The sequence below is a fragment of the Chiloscyllium punctatum genome, chromosome 16 (assembly GCF_047496795.1).
Source record: "Chiloscyllium punctatum isolate Juve2018m chromosome 16, sChiPun1.3, whole genome shotgun sequence".
NCBI lineage: Eukaryota > Metazoa > Chordata > Chondrichthyes > Orectolobiformes > Hemiscylliidae > Chiloscyllium > Chiloscyllium punctatum.
Window position 1 is genome coordinate 35,329,033 of NC_092754.1, and position 16,035 is coordinate 35,345,067.

A 16,035-nucleotide genomic window follows, 5' to 3' on the forward strand; every position below is an offset into this window, starting at 1 on the left:
CAGCCCCAATGAGGGAACTCCTATTCTGTGAGGTCCACGTGGATGACCTCATTACAATCACTACAGTTAACAGAAAGGTTATCAGTTAATGTGGAAATAAAGTTAATAACGACAAACCTTTTGATTTATAAACATCTGAAATGTGTTCTAAACAGAATATTTGCATTTCAAGGTTTGACATCAGTTGACAAGAATATCTATTGGAAACTGAAATGCATACATAGCATGTGTGGTCTAATTGAAATCTCCTGTCATACAAATTCAAGGCTGGAAACAGTCTTGGCCAAATTTCAAAAGATGGGAAGTTTATTATGCAGTTTACTACTCTACAATTGTGCATGAATGAACTTCAGAATGTAACTACTTTCAAGTTTATACTAAAGAAGCAAAAGCATTGTCAAAGCCAGCTATAATTCTAATTAAGTAACTCAGAAAAAGTGGATAAGGTTGGTGTGAAAAATTCAGTTTTCATATTGGTGCAATAAATTTAACTATTTGAAATTTTGTTACTGAACATTATTAGAGTTAACTCGGTGTTCCATCTAGTCTGAAAGTATTCCACGATACCAGAGCGTAACAAAAGATGGAAAGTGCTGCCGTTATGCATCTCTGTGAATGCAGAGTACAGTAAGTTCTAAAAGAGCACTATCTATTTGCCCTTTATTTGTGCAAATCATTTCAGAAGGATAAGTAAACATTGTGAGGTGATTGTTATTTTGAAATCTGTTACTGAAAGGCAGTTGGGCAAAGGGTTTAGTCAGAACCAACATTTTATTCATATTTAATCATATCATTAATAAATTCTCTATTTAAGCAAATGGTAATAACAATTATAGAAATTAGCTACCATTATTTATTTGCAGCTCACCTCACTTGAACTCCAGTATGTATCACCTAAGCTGTTGATGTGCCGTGACTTAGAATTGGCTGTACCAGGAACTTATGATCCCAATCAGCCAATCATCCGTATTCAGTCAATAGCTCCCTCACTTCAGGTTATAACCTCCAAACAGCGGCCAAGGAAGCTAACCATCATGGGTAAGGAAAATAAGCTTTGCAAATTGTCATCTTCTATTTCTTGTATTAGTTCTTTCCAAACGGAAAGAATTTTGTGTTTAGAAAGCAAAATGAAGACACAAACACTGCCAATGTTATAAAAAAGACAGACGATGTGCATTAGGAATGAGTGATTAAATCAAACCAAATTTAAGTATTTAAAACAAGAATCTCCATACTAACCCCACAATGTTGGGGAGGTGTGATGGTGGAAGGACAGGGTGCAAATGAAAAAGATGGGGGATGTTACTTCAATCTGACATATACGTTTTGTTTCATTTCCTGTCATATTTTTACAGAAGCACATTTAATCAAGAATTGTGCTGCACTTTGGCAAGAAGGGATACTTAATTATATATTCAATTCCTACCTTTGCGGTATGACTAAAAGCCTGATTTTGAATTTCACAGTTGCTGGCTGGGGTTCCCCACTGGTCAAGAATCTTGACAGCAAGAGGAATTGCAGTCTTGTGGGGTTAAAGATCAAGAGTTCTCTCAAGGAAGATTTCAGCCTCCCTGTTTATAACAGAAACAGTATAGCTGTTATCAAACTTGTCACATGTTTAAACCTGAGCAAATCACTACCCCTGCTGTTACTGTGTTTTTGTGTTTTCTGTTTTAGAAAAATAACATTCAATTTATTAGCTAGTCCAAACAAATGCTAATGCTCTACAAAGCTATAAAAACAAAATGTGCTAACCATTGAAATTTCTTCTCCAACTCAAATTTAACAGAATTTTACTTATCTTTCCATAGGCAGTAATAGTCACGAATTCATGTTCTTGCTAAAGGGTCATGAAGACCTGCGTCAGGATGAAAGGGTGATGCAGCTTTTTGGATTGGTGAACACCTTGCTGGCAAATGACCCAGCATCTCTTCGGAAGAACCTCAGGTAGTGACATGTTGGTTGATATCCATAAACATTGTTTGTTCTTGAAATACAAAACTAAGAAAAAAGAAAATTATAGCACAGGATCAGGCCTTTTGTCCCTTCAAGCCTGCGCCATCCAGGTCCTCTATCTAAACCTGTCGTCTATTCTCTAAGGATCTGTATCCCTCCGCTCCCTACCCATTTATGTATCTGTCTAGATACATCTTAAGTGATGCTATCATGCTCGCCTCTACCATCTCCACTGGCAACGTGTTCCAGGCACCCACCACCCTCTGCGTAAATAACTTTCCACGCATATCTCCCTTAAATTTCTCCACCCACCCTCACCTTCAACTCATGACCCCTAGTAATTGAGTCCCCACTCGGGGGGAAAAAGCTTCTTGCTATCCACCATGTCTATACCTCAAGGTTTTGTAGACCTCAATCAGGTCCCCACCCCAACCTCCATCTTTCTAATGAAAATAATCCTAATCTACTCAACCTCTTCATAGCTAGCAACATCCATACCAAATAACATCCTGGTGAACCTTCTCCAAAGCATCTACATCATTTTGGTAACGTGATGACCACAACTGTACGCTGTATTCCAAATGTGGCCAAACCAAAGCTCTGTACAATGACATGCCAACTCTTGTATTCAATACCCCATCCGATGAAGGGAAACATGCCGTATGCCTTCTTGATCACTCTCTCAACCTACGTTGCCACCTTCAGGGAACAATGGAACTAACACCCAGATCTCTCTGTACATCAGTTTTCTCCAGGGCTTTTCCATTTACCGTATAGTTCGCTCTTGAATTGCATCTTCCAAAATGCATTACCTTGCATTTGCCCAGATCGAACTCCATCTGCCATTTCTTTACCCAAGTCTCCAATCTGTCCATATTCTGTTGCATTCTCTGACAGTCGTCTTCACTATCTGCTACTCCACCAATCTGAGTGTCATTTGCAAGCTTGCTAATCAGTCACCCATACCATCCTCCAGATCATTTATGTATATCACAAACAACTGTGGTCCCAGCACGGATCCCTGTGGAACATCACTGGTCACAGCTCTCCATTTTGAGAAACTCCCTTGCACTACTACCTCTGTCTCCTGCTGCCCATCCAGTTCTCTATCCATCTAGCTAGTACACCGTGGATCCCATGCAACTTCACTTTTTCCATCAGCCAACCAATTGGAACCTTATCAAACGCCTAAATGAAGTGCACATTTACAGCCCTTTCCCCCTCAATCAACTTTGTCACTTCCACAAAGAATTCTATTAAGTTGGTAAGACATGACCTTCCCTGCACAAAACCATGTTGCCTATCACTGATAAGCCCATTTTCTTCCAAATATAAATAGATTCTATCCCTCCATATCTTCTCCAGCAGCTTCCCTACCACTGACGTCAGGCTCACTGGTCTATAATTACCTGGATTATCCTTGCTACCCTTATTAAACAAGGGGACAATATTAGCAGTGAGGTCCTCCCAGACCTCACCCATGTTCAAGGACGCTGCAAAGATATCTGTTAAGGCCCCAGCTATTTCCCCTCTCGCTTCCCTCTGTAACCTGGGATAGGTCCCATCTGGACCTGGGGACTTGTCTGCCTTAATGCCTTTTAAAATACCCTCCCTTCTTATACTGACTTGACCTAGAGTAATCAAACATCTATCCCTAACCTCAACATCCATCATGTGCCTCTCTTCAGTGAATACTAATGCAAAGTACTCATTAAAAATCTCATATTTTTCTCTGACTCCATAACTTTCCTCCTTTGTCCTTGAGTGGGCCAACCCTTTCTCTAGTTACACTCTTGCTTCTTATATACGAATAAAAGGCTTTGGGATTTTCATTAACCCTTTTTGCTAAAGATATTTCATGACCCCTTTCGTGACCCCTCGTAAGTCCTCGTTTCAGATTGGTCCTACTTTCCTAATATTCTTCCAAAGCTTTGTCTGTTTTCAATCGCCTAGACCTTATGTATGTTTCCTTTTTCCTCTTAGCTAGTCTCACAATTTCACCATTAGAGTGGTGCTGGAAAAGCACAGCAGGTCAGGCAGCATCCGAAGAGCAGGAAAGTCGATGTTTCAGACAAAAGCCCTTCATCAGGAATGAGGGGCTCATTCCTGATGAAGGGCTTTGACCCAAAATGTTGATTTTCCTGCTCCTCTGATGCTGCCTGACCTGCTGTGATTTTCCAGCCCCACTCTAATCTTGACTCTAATCTCCAGCATCTGCAGTCCTCACTTTCGCCTCACAATTTCACCAGTCGTCCATGGTTCCCTAATCTTGCCATTTCTAACCCTCATTTTCACAGGGACATGTCTGTCCTGCACTCTAATCAACATCTCTTTAAAAGTCTCCCACATATCAAATGTGGATTTACCTTCAAACAGCTGCTCCCAATCCACATTCCCCAGCTCTTGCCAAATGTTGCTATGGTTGGCCTTCCCCCAGTTTAACACTCTTCCTTTAGGACCACTCTCATCTTTGTCTTATAATGATTATTGTACCAATCAGAACAGCCAGCCAAAACAATTAGTAGGACATGCACGGATTGGTATTGTAGTCTAATGGTTACAGTGCTGGATCAAACAACCCAGAAGATGTTTATAAATACTTGCTAAAATATCAAATAAATTCAAACAACTCTAAGGCAATGTCCGCCCAATCTATCTAATAAGTTCCCCATTAATAATGCCTGAGGCTTGGTGCTCACATGAAGAAAACTGACCCACTAACTTGAGAAACAACAGCCCAGCCCACCCTGCCTCTTTTTGAGCTTTCTAGCTTTATACCAATATACGGCCAATTTGCTTTGCTCAAAAAGACATTAAGAAGTGGTCGCATGTGTTAGACCACAGAAAAGCAGAGTATTGATAATATTATGGCTGTATTGTTGAAAATATGTACCTGGAACTACCCGCTTCATTTACCAAGCTCTCTTCGTGCAGTCAAGACATTGACATCAAGACAAGGATGTGGAAAATTCAAGTACAAACAAAAAGTGCTGGAAATACTCCCTAGGTCAGACAGCATCTGCAGGGGAAGCAACAGTCTGTCAGATTATATAAATTTTGTCAGAGCTGTAAGAAGATTATAGAGTGAAAATGGGTAGTTAAAGAATCTTGGTATAAAGCAAAATTGAATGATAATGGGAAAAATAAATAAACAAAAGAAGAGTCTAGGGAATCTGCAAATGGGAAGAACAGAATCATTATCACACCCGCCATCGTGATGATCTGAAATTGTTAAACTGACTGTTGAGGACACAGATCAGAGTGGAATGGGAGGAAAAATGAAAATTGCAATGTAGATTTCCCAGTCTATTCTAATCACAGAAATTAAGATGAACATAACCTGGACCATTACTGCTCTAAACTGTTTCCTTATCATCATTAAACTAATAAGAGGAGGCATCTGGAATAGTGTCAAGTAAAAATTGCTCTCCAATAACCTGCTCACTGATGCTGATGTAGGATTCAGTCAGAGCTCCTCTGCTCCTGACCTCATTTATTAATTCATCTTAAAAGTCTCTGGGAGAGTGTGCTGTTCCAGTATACAAAGGTGATCTGTGCTTGATGAAAATGCAAATAGGATACAAGCAAAAACAAGCTATATTGGTGCTGCTTGTTTAATAGAAAGTTTTTTTTAAATTCATTCACCGAATGTGAGTGTCACTGACTAGGACCAGCATTTATTACCCATTCCTAATTACCCAGAGGGCAGTTAGGAGTCAACCAATTTGCTGTGGGCCTGAAGTCACATGCAGGCCAGACCAAGTTATGGATAGCAGATTTCCCTATCTCAAGGAAATTAATGAATCATATATGTAGATATCCGAATATTGAATCTCTCTCACGAGTATTTTTTGTTCTTCGCAACAGTTTTAATGCTAAATTATAGTTTAGTCCAAATACCTGTCTCTACCCTTCTGAATCCAGAAGCCCAATCCCCTACAGGGAAAATCTCAGTTCTTAAGTACACCTCAGCTCTGATCATCACCAACTGTTAATCAACTCTGAAACTGTCTTGGTTTATCCTTTTAGGGACCTACATTTCTAACATTGTCACTGCTCTCCTACAATGTAACATACCCTTTAGAATGTCAAGCTTGAAGCATTTCAAGTTTTAATCCATTTGTTTGATGGAATACGTAATCTGCTCCTATTTTACCAGTAGAAAAATGCTCCTGACAAAGGAGATAATTAACTTGTATTTCCAAAGTTCTGTATTTTAAACGTGTTGATTTGTTTCATGAAGAAATACATTATATTTTTAAGACATGATTTAAAAAACATGCATAATGTATTTAGATGTTCCTCTCAAATATACTGGGCTTTATCTTTAAGTATTCAGAGATATGCTGTCATTCCTCTATCCACGAATTCTGGTCTAATTGGCTGGGTCCCACACTGCGACACACTCCACGCTCTTATTCGAGACTACCGAGAGAAAAAAAAGATTCTGCTGAACATCGAGCACCGCATCATGCTCAGGGTGGGTACTGCTACCTGTTTATTTTCTTACCTGTACACTTTCTTACTGTTAAGTCATTACCTTTATTCACTCTTCTTTAAAATTTTAATTTAAATTAAATTGCTTATTTGAACTTACTGAGTCATATAGTTAAATGTCGTTGCCACACTCGCTCAAGTAATGACTAGAAATGAGAATCTGAACTGTAGAAGGAGCTGGTACCTACTCAGCTGAAATGCTATTTTCAAATTTGCAGCAAATCTATTCAATACAACATCTGTTGAAACACTTACAATTCAATATTGTTTGAATATGATAAGTTGACTATACAATTTCTGGCTTGACAGCAGTGAATGTGTAAATCAATCAACAGATAAAGCTTTAGATATTTTCTAATCTATGGAAATGCTGCTACGCACCTTTGGAACAGATGGGACTTCAACCTGAGTCTCCTGGCTCAGAGGTTGGGATGCTACCACTGCCCCACAAGAACTCCTAGTTAAAAGCTTGAAACTGAGTTAATTGTGAGCTGAGTTATGAATGTCATTTTATTAACTTATTAAATGGAGAGCATAAATTACGTAAAGCCAATAATTTCTTTACATGAAATGGTATTTAAATTGCTTTAATTTCAATTTTCAGTTTGAAATATTTGATATAAGCTCAAAGGTATATTTCTAGTTCAGTAGATGTTAACTTCTAAGACCAGTTTAAGCTTCTGTATGGTCAAGCAAAATACTTAATTAACATTTTTCAGGAGAATGGAATCAAAAGAAGCCAAATTATGAAAGTTTCTAGTTGAGGGGAAGGTTTTTTTTAATGAAAGTATTTGTGGCCTTTTCTGTTTGAGATCAGGTTTTCCAAAGTATGTTGCTTCTCTCTTTTTTAATGTCTCCCTTTCTTTCTTAACCCCAGTCTTAAACAAGCAATAGAATTTAATAAAAACTTGTTTGAAAAATAATTTATTTTGTCTAAAAGAATTGAAACATCAGTCCAAACTGATATGGTTTGTTTTGTGCTAACCAACAGATGGCTCCAGACTATGATCACCTCACCTTGATGCAAAAGGTCGAGGTATTTGAGCATGCAGTGAATAATACAGCGGGAGATGATCTGGCCAAGTTACTGTGGCTGAAGAGTCCCAGCTCAGAGGTAAAGCCTCGCTTTGTTTTCATAGCATTCTTCATGTTCCCACACTACTTCTACAGTCCACAGCTGTAGTGTTGTAGACACATTCTGAACAGAATATTCTTTCCCAGATTTTCTGCATAGACCAGTATTAAAACGACACTGATAAATTTTCATCTTCACCAGATTGATCACCTATGAGAGATCTTAACTTCTTTTTGCACTAGCAGGTGAACTTAAATCAATTTAATTTATCTGATCATGGAATATGGGTGTCACTGGCTTGACGAACATTTATGCCCATTCCTAATTTTGCTGGCAAGAGTGGTGAGCTGCCTTTTTGAAATTATTCGGCCCTTGAGGTATAGGGAAGCTTTCAATGTTGTTGGAGAATTCTAGTATTTTGACCCAGTGGCTGTGAAGGAACAGCAATGTGGTTTCAGTTCAGGATAGGTGTGGCTTGCAGGGGATCTTGCAAGTGATGGTGTTCCTTGTAACTGCTGCCCTTGTCCTCCTAGGTAATAGAGGTCATGAGTTTCAAGTGCAGTTGATTGCAAATGGTACACACTACTCCCACTGCATGTCAGTACTGAAGGAATGAAAATTGAAGGTTGTGGTTAGGGTACCAATCAAACAGGCTGCTTTAGATTGTGTCAAGCTTGTGTTTTGTTGGAGCTGCACCAATCCAGGGTTGAGAGTGTGTTGCTGGAAAAGCACAGCAGGTCAGGCAGCATCCAAGGAGCAGGAGAATCGACATTTCAGGCATAAGCCCTTCACCAGGAATGCGGCTTGTGGGCCGGGGAGAGCTGTGATAAATGGGAAGGGGGGTGGGTTTGGGGGGAAGATAGGTGGGGATGTAATAGGTAGATGAAGGTGGGGAGTGAAGGTGATCGATTGGAGGAGGGTAGAGCGGATAGGTGGGAAGGAAGATGGACAGGCAAAGAGGGCAGTGCCAAGTTGGAGGCTTGGGATTGGGATAAGGTGAGGGGTGGGGAAATGAGGAAACTGGTGCACTGAGGAAGGAAATGTGGCTGTGGTAGCGAGTCTGCTTCAGGACGTGGCTGAAGAGCTTCAGGGCAGAGGAGATGACCTGGGGCATACTGTGAGAGGCACTCACTGAGATCCTTACAGAGAGAGGAGGACAACCTCTTCAAGGTAGGTCATCTCCTCTGCCCTGAAACTCTTCAGCCATGTCATGAAACAGACTCACTACCACAGCCACATCTCCTTCCTCAGTGCACCAGTTTCCTTATTTCTCCTTCCCCTACTTTATCCCGGTCCCAAGCTTCTAACTCGGCACCGCCCTCTGGACCTGTCCATCTTCCTTCCCGCTTATCTGCTCCACCCTCCTCTTCAATCTATCACCTAGCCCCCCCCCCCCCCCCCCCCCCCCCCCCATCTTCATCTACCTATCACATTTCCAGCTACCTTGCCCCCAGCGCCCTCTCCCATTTATCTCTCAGCCCCCTCCCCTACCACCCCAACCCACAAGCCGCATTCTTGATGCTTATGCCCAAAACATCGATTCTTCTGCTCCTTGAATGCTGGCTGACCTGTGCTTTTCCAGCACCACAATCTTGCTTCTGATCTCCAGCATCTGCAGTCCTCACATTCTCCTAGCTGCACCAATCCAGGTAACTAGAGAGTATTCCGTCAAATTATTTGCTTGTACCTTATAGATATGGACAGGCAATGGGGAAACAGGAAGTAGGTTGATTGCCTCAGAATCCCTAGTCTCTGACAGATACTTGTAACTACGGTATTTATATGGCTGGTCCAGTTGAGTTTCTGAATTAGTGGTGCTGGAAGAACACAGCAGTTCAGGCAGCATCCAAGGAGCTTCAAAATCGACGTTTTGGGCAAAAGCCCTTTGATGCTGCCTGAACTGCTGTGCTCTTCCAGCACCACTAATCCAGAATCTGGTTTCCAGCATCTGCAGTCATTGTTTTTACCCAGTTGAGTTTCTGGTCATTGGTAATGATCAGAATGATGATGTCAAGCGGAATAGTAAGATGGTGACAGTGGGGGATTCATGCTATTATTGCTTTTTCATGTCCACAGACAATGGTTATATTCTCTTTTGTTAGAGATAATAATTGAGTGGCACATTTGTAGTGCAGATGTTACTTGTCATTTATCAGACCAGGCCTAAATGATATCTGGGTCTTAGTGCTTTAGTATCTGAGCAGTTATGAATGGTGCTGACTCTTGTGCAGTGATCAGTGAACTGCCTGACATCTGACCACATGATGATGTAAAGTCATTGATAAAGAAATTGAATGGGCATAGGATACTACCTGAGGACTTGCTGCAGTGTTATCGTGGAAGTGAGATGATTGGCCTTTAACATTAACAACCATCTTTCTTTGTGCTAGGTGTGGTTTCAATCAGTGGAGGGTTTCTCTCCTGATTCCATTGACTCCAGTTTAGCTTGTTTCCTTAATGCCAAATTCAGTCAAATACTACCTTAATATCAAGGCATATCACTCTCATCTCCCATTTGGAGTTCATCTCTTTTGTTCATGTTTGTGCTATATGCTGAGCTATAATGCAGTCAGGAGCTGAGCGGTCCTGGTGAAACCTGAACTAAGCTTCAGGGAACAAGTTATTCTATTGTAACTGGTGCTTCATAGCACTCTTGTCAACCCTTCCATTTCTTTGCTAATGGTCAAGGGTAATCCGATAGGGAGGTAATTAACCAGGTTGGATATGTCCAGCTTTTTTTGGACAGAACATATGTGGGTAATTCTCCACATTGTTGTATTAATGTCAGTATTGATCTGTGTTGGAAAATCTTGGCTAGGGGCATGGCCTGTTATGGAGCACAAGTCTTCGGTACTTTACTGGCATGTAGTCAAATCCTGTAGCCTTTGCATTAACCAGTACCTTCAGCTGTTGATTGATACCATGTGGAGTGCATTGAATTGACTGAAGACTGGCATCTGTGATGCTGGGCATTTCAATAGAAATCTGAACTGAATTATCCACTTGTACTCCTGTTTGAAGATTAGTGCTTCTGGTTCAGCCTTCTGTTTTGCACTAATGTGCTGAGCTCCCCCATATGTTGAGGGTATTCATGGACCCTCCTCCACCTGATGGAATTGTTTGTCTGTCACCAGTCGTAAATGAATATGTCAGGACTGCAGGATTTAGTTAGTTGTGAGATCTTGTAGCACTGTCTATTATTGCTGCTTTTGCTGTTTGACATGCAAATGGCTCTGTATTGGAGCTTCACTGGGTTGACTCCTCATGTTTAGGTGTGCTTACTGCTGCTCCAAGCATGCCTTCCTGCAGTCTTGATTTGAACCAGGCCTAATCTCTCAGCTGGAGAGTAGTGGTAGAATGCCTATATGCCAGACCATGAAGTTATGGATTGTGTTTGAATACAATTCTGCTGCTGATGACCTATATTACCTTATGGGAGCCCAGTTTCAAGTTGCTAGACCTACTTGAAATCTGTCTGATTTAGAACAGGCTTCACCTCTTGTGCATCACAGCACACCTTTCTCATTTTGCACACCTTGTGTGTTAATCCAGTGTCTTTGCTTAAAAAAATGGTGTAATTGGTTATTCATATCAAGAAAAATGCTTACACTTTTTCATTTCTTCATGGGGTTTGGATGTCACTGGCAGTTCCAGCATTTGTTACCCGTCCCTAGTGTCCTTAGGAAAGTGGTGGTGAATTGCCTTCTTGAACCACTGCAGTACATTTGGTGTAGGTACGGTACATGCAATGCCATTTGGGACAGCGGTCCATCGATTTGGACCCAGAAATCTTGAAGGAGTGGTGATGTGTCCAAATCCGAATGGTGAGTGGCTTGGTTGTGAACCTACAAGTGGTGGGGTTCCCATATAACTGCTGTCCTCGTCCTTATAGATGGTAGTGGTTATGGATTTAGAAGGAGCTATGATGAATTTCAGCAGTGAATCTTATACACAATCATCAAAGCTACTGGTCAAATCAACTCTCTCAAAATCCATTAGGTATGAACTATAAGTCAAGATACGTTTTCTCTGATAACTCCACATGTGGCTTCAGTATGTGTTTTGTTCATTTTTGGAATCTGATGTTAATGATCCATAGGGTGTTGGTTTTTAATCATAGTCTATGAGCCACTTTTAACTTGACATCTTAATTCCCTTTGTGGCTGTATGTTTTTAGAACATAGAACAGTACATCACAGGAACAGGCCCTTCAGCCCTCCATATATGTGCCAACCTTGAAACCATTCTAAACTAATCGTATCTTCCTGCACATGGTTCATTTCCATCTAATCCCTGTCTATTCATGTGTCTGTCTAAATGCATCTTAAACATTGCTTTTTTTATCTGCTTTGACCACCTCCCCTGGCAGCACATTCTTAGCACCTACCTCGATGTAAAAACAAATTGCATTGCACATTACTGTTATGCTTCCCGTCTGATTATACACCTCTTATCCATGCCTCTGATAGTTTATAAATTTCTATCTTGTCACACGCCCCAATCAGCCTCTGACACTTTAGCGAAAACAATCCAAGTTTGTCCAACCTCTCTTTATAGTTATCACTCTCCAATCCAGGCAACATTCTAGTAAATTTCTTTTGCACCTTCTATATCCTCCCTATTGTGTGGTGACCAGAATGGTACACACTACTCCAAACGTGACCTAGCTGAGGTTTTATACAGCTGTGACATGACTTGCCCAACTTTTATACTCCGTGCCCAAACTGATGAAGGCAAGCATCCATAGGCCTTCCTTTGTCACCTTTCAGTGAACTATGGACCTCCAACCTAATACTTCTCCATATATCAACGCTCCTAAGGGTCCTGCCATTTACTATATACTTTCCTGTTGTTTTTGATGTTCCAAAATGCATCACCTCACGCTATTGTTTTGATTATTATCCGAATTGGTAAGAAATTCTCAGCCAACCAGACAATTGAATTGTTCTCTTCTGTTCAAATGAAGAATTATGGATTTTCTTCTCATACAATATGAAAATCATTTATGGTTTTAAAAGCAAATTGAAAGGTCTTTGAATATTTATTCCACTTAAAGTAGCTCCTCCAGTAAAAACCAGTAGGATACATGTGTCTGTTTTTGTGAAATGTAACAATGCTGTTTTATATTCTGGCACTCTGCAGGTGTGGTTTGACCGAAGAACCAACTATACACGCTCCTTAGCTGTGATGTCAATGGTGGGTTACATCCTGGGGCTAGGAGATCGGTAAGGTGATTCAAATAATCTGGGACTTTGCTAACTACAAAACAATGTAATGATGCTTACAGTTGTCATCATAATAAAATTAGGGCCACTTTTCTCTCTGCCCCAGAGATGAATTTCAATGTAGTATGTTTCCACATGATGGGAAAGAGTGGAAGTGCGCTGTCCATCTCTTGCTGTTCTCTACATATAAAATACAACTGGAAATTGGCTTGATCGATACCCAGGGTGGGCGGTATTAAGTGTCATTTGGGGCAATAATGTAAAGCAGCTGTTTGCAACAGCTACATTTCATCGTCCATTCACAATGGCATGCAGGGAGCATGCATGGGTTGAAATGCAAGTCCAAAGCAGCAAAGACTTAAAAAGAGTGAATTCTGGATTAGTGGTGCTGGAAGAGCACAGCAGTTCAGGCAGCATCCAAGGAGCTTCGAAATTGACGTTTCGGGCAAAAGCTCTTCATCAGGAATAAAGGCAGTGAGCCTGAAGCGTGGAGAGATAAGCTAGAGGAGGGTGGGGGTGGGGAGAGAGTAGCATAGAGTACAATGGGTGAGTGGGGGAGGGGATGAAGGTGATAAGTCAGGGAGGGGAGGGTGGAGTGGATAGGTGGAAAAGGAGATAGGCAGTTAGGACAAATCCAGACAAGTCATGGGGGCAGTGCTGAGCTGGAAGTTTGGAACTAGGGTGATGTGGGGGAAGGGGAAATGAGGAAACTGTTGAAGTCCACATTGATGCCCTGGGGTTGAAGTGTTCCGAGGCGGAAGATGAGGCGTTCTTCCTCCAGGCGTCTGGTGGTGAGGGAGCGGCGGTGAAGGAGGCCCAGGACCTCCATGTTCTCGGCAGAGTGGGAGGGGGAGTTGAAATGTTGGGCCACAGGGCGGTGTGGTTGATTGGTGCGGGTGTCCCGGAGATGTTCCCTAAAGCGCTCTGCTAGGAGGCGTCCAGTCTCCCCAATGTAGAGGAGACCGCATCGGGAGCAACAGATACAATAAATGATATTAATGGATGTGCAAGTAAAACTTTGATGGATGTGGAAGGCCTCTTTAGGGCCTTGGATAGAGGTGAGGGAGGAGGTGTGGGCACAGGTTTTACAGTTCCTGCGGTGGCAGGGGAAAGTGCCAGAATGGGAGGGTGGATTGTTGGGGGGCGTGGACCTGACCAGGTAGTCACAGAGGGAACGGTCTTTGCGGAAGGCGGAAAGGGGTGGGGAGGGAAATATATTCCTGGTGGTGGGGTCTGTTTGGAGGTGGCAGAAATGTCGGCGGATGATTTGGTTTATGCAAAGGTTGGTAGGGTGGAAGGTGAGCACCAGGGGCGTTCTGTCCTTGTTACGGTTGGAGGAGTGGGGTCTGAGGGAGGAGTGGGGTCTGAGGGCGGAGGTGCGGGATGTGGACGAGATGCGTTGGAGGGCATCTTTAACCACGTGGGAAGGGAAATTGCGGTCTCTAAAGAACGAGGCCATCTGGTGTGTTCTGTGGTGGAACTGGTCCTCCTGGGAGCAGATCCGGCGGAGGCGGAGGAATTGGGAATACGGATGGCATTTTTGCAAGAGGTAGGGTGGGAAGAGGTGTAATCCAGGTAGCTGTGGCCATTGGCCAAAGACTTATCCGATACTTGGTAAATTCCAAAGGTTCTTTGGGAAGCAGCAATCATTCACTTCATCATCTGCCATGTAACTTTAATGATGGTGTGTACTGAATGAAATGAACAGTTGTGTGTATGGGAGCACAAGGAGCACCTAGCTCAGGCCCTGCATCTGCTACCTCTTCCTATCAGGTTCTGTCAGGATGAGGGTCCACAGGATGATCTTTTAGCCCTGCTTCCATTTCCTTGGGATGAACAAGGTGCAGTTTTGCTTCAGGCCCCATATGTCCCAGACCACTGTGATGCTTGCTGCTAGAGTGGACCCTGAGGGGTGCAGAAGCAGGAGGCCGTCCTCTCTCTCTGAAGGTGACAGCCATTTCAAACTTCAATGCAATGGCTACCCCCCACCCCAAAAAAAAAGGAGTGATGGATACTTGTATAGGATCTCTTAGTCAGACTCTCTCAGATGGATAAGGACAGTGACTGATGCCAGATTTGCATGATCATACTAGTTCATTTTGTTTCTCAATGATGCTGCATGTGCAACAGCACTCAGAAACATACAGGGTTCTGTATCCATAGGGCACTAATGTATCTCCATAGAATTCATCAATAGGATAGGAAAGGGTTCCATTCCATTAAAGTTCAGGCAATCTGTGATCACCATCACTAGATTGGTATGTTCCAGCTACCCTAGCAGCTATCACAGCTCCTAAATACTAGAGAACTCTCATGTCCAGTCTGGTTGAGGGTCCAGGTGCCTTACAAGATTGGCTGTTGGGTGATGAAGACTACCCACTGTCACCATGGCTCATGACACCATTGTACAACCACCCAACTGATGTGGAGCACACATACAATGCTGCCCATGTTTTGACGGGGACCATGGTGGAGCAGTGGCAAAGCTGCTGAGAATATGATTCCACAACTTGGACCAGTTGGGGTCCTTCCTGTATAGTCTGGACGGAGTGTGCCATGTCGTCCTGCTAAGCTGTGTTTTGCGCAAATGGAGCAGTTGTTGAGGTGATGTGATAGATGCTAAGGAGTTGGGGGACAGGAACAGTCTCGAGGGCAGGGACATTGGGAAAGTTCGCCTTGTGCATAACAGAGCTCAACTGTGTCAAGCACCAGATACCAGACAGGACCTGATGGACCTGACCTAGTTTCAGTAGATGAGAGCTGGGTGCAGCAAATCATCATGAAATGTAAAATTGCCATAGGTTAAGATGCTAGCACTCGAGTTGCATCTGTGGAGGTGACCTGGAGTCTCTCTTGGTTTTGTTTGTGATTATTTTTTATGGCTGTAAATAAAAGCATATGTTTGAAATTGTCTGGTGTATGTGCTAAACACAGGGACTTTGTATGGCGAGATGCCAAAGGATTCCTGACACCTATTGAACTTGTATCCCAGCAGGATTAATGTATTTTGGCAAATGAGATTATGGTTTCGCAAACACATTAATGTGCTATTATTAATCAATCGTATTCACAATGGAATCTTCTGACAAAAGATCCTTCAGGATTGGCTGATTCCTTTGCTGTATTTCCCAGGAAATCTGATCGGACTTTTGCATTTCTTTTCCCCAGACATCCATCCAACCTGATGCTGGACAGGCTTAGTGGAAAAATCTTGCACATTGACTTTGGTGACTGTTTTGAGGTAAGGTTTTGAGGTTATGAGCAAAACAGTACATTGCTGCA

General features: G+C 42.3%; 1 protein-coding gene across 4 annotated transcripts in view; it reads left to right on the top strand.

The window, feature by feature from the left end:
* Positions 1-16,035, top strand: part of mtor (mechanistic target of rapamycin kinase) — a 356,079-nt gene that overhangs the window by 323,839 nt on the left and 16,205 nt on the right. For all 4 annotated transcript variants that reach the window (XM_072586719.1, XM_072586721.1, XM_072586722.1 and 1 more), the window contains 6 exons: positions 864-1,038; positions 1,812-1,947; positions 6,289-6,436; positions 7,445-7,567; positions 12,671-12,753; positions 15,922-15,994. In XM_072586719.1, coding sequence (XP_072442820.1) covers positions 864-1,038; positions 1,812-1,947; positions 6,289-6,436; positions 7,445-7,567; positions 12,671-12,753; positions 15,922-15,994 — 738 coding nt within the window. The remainder of the gene's footprint in view (positions 1-863; positions 1,039-1,811; positions 1,948-6,288; positions 6,437-7,444; positions 7,568-12,670; positions 12,754-15,921; positions 15,995-16,035) is intronic.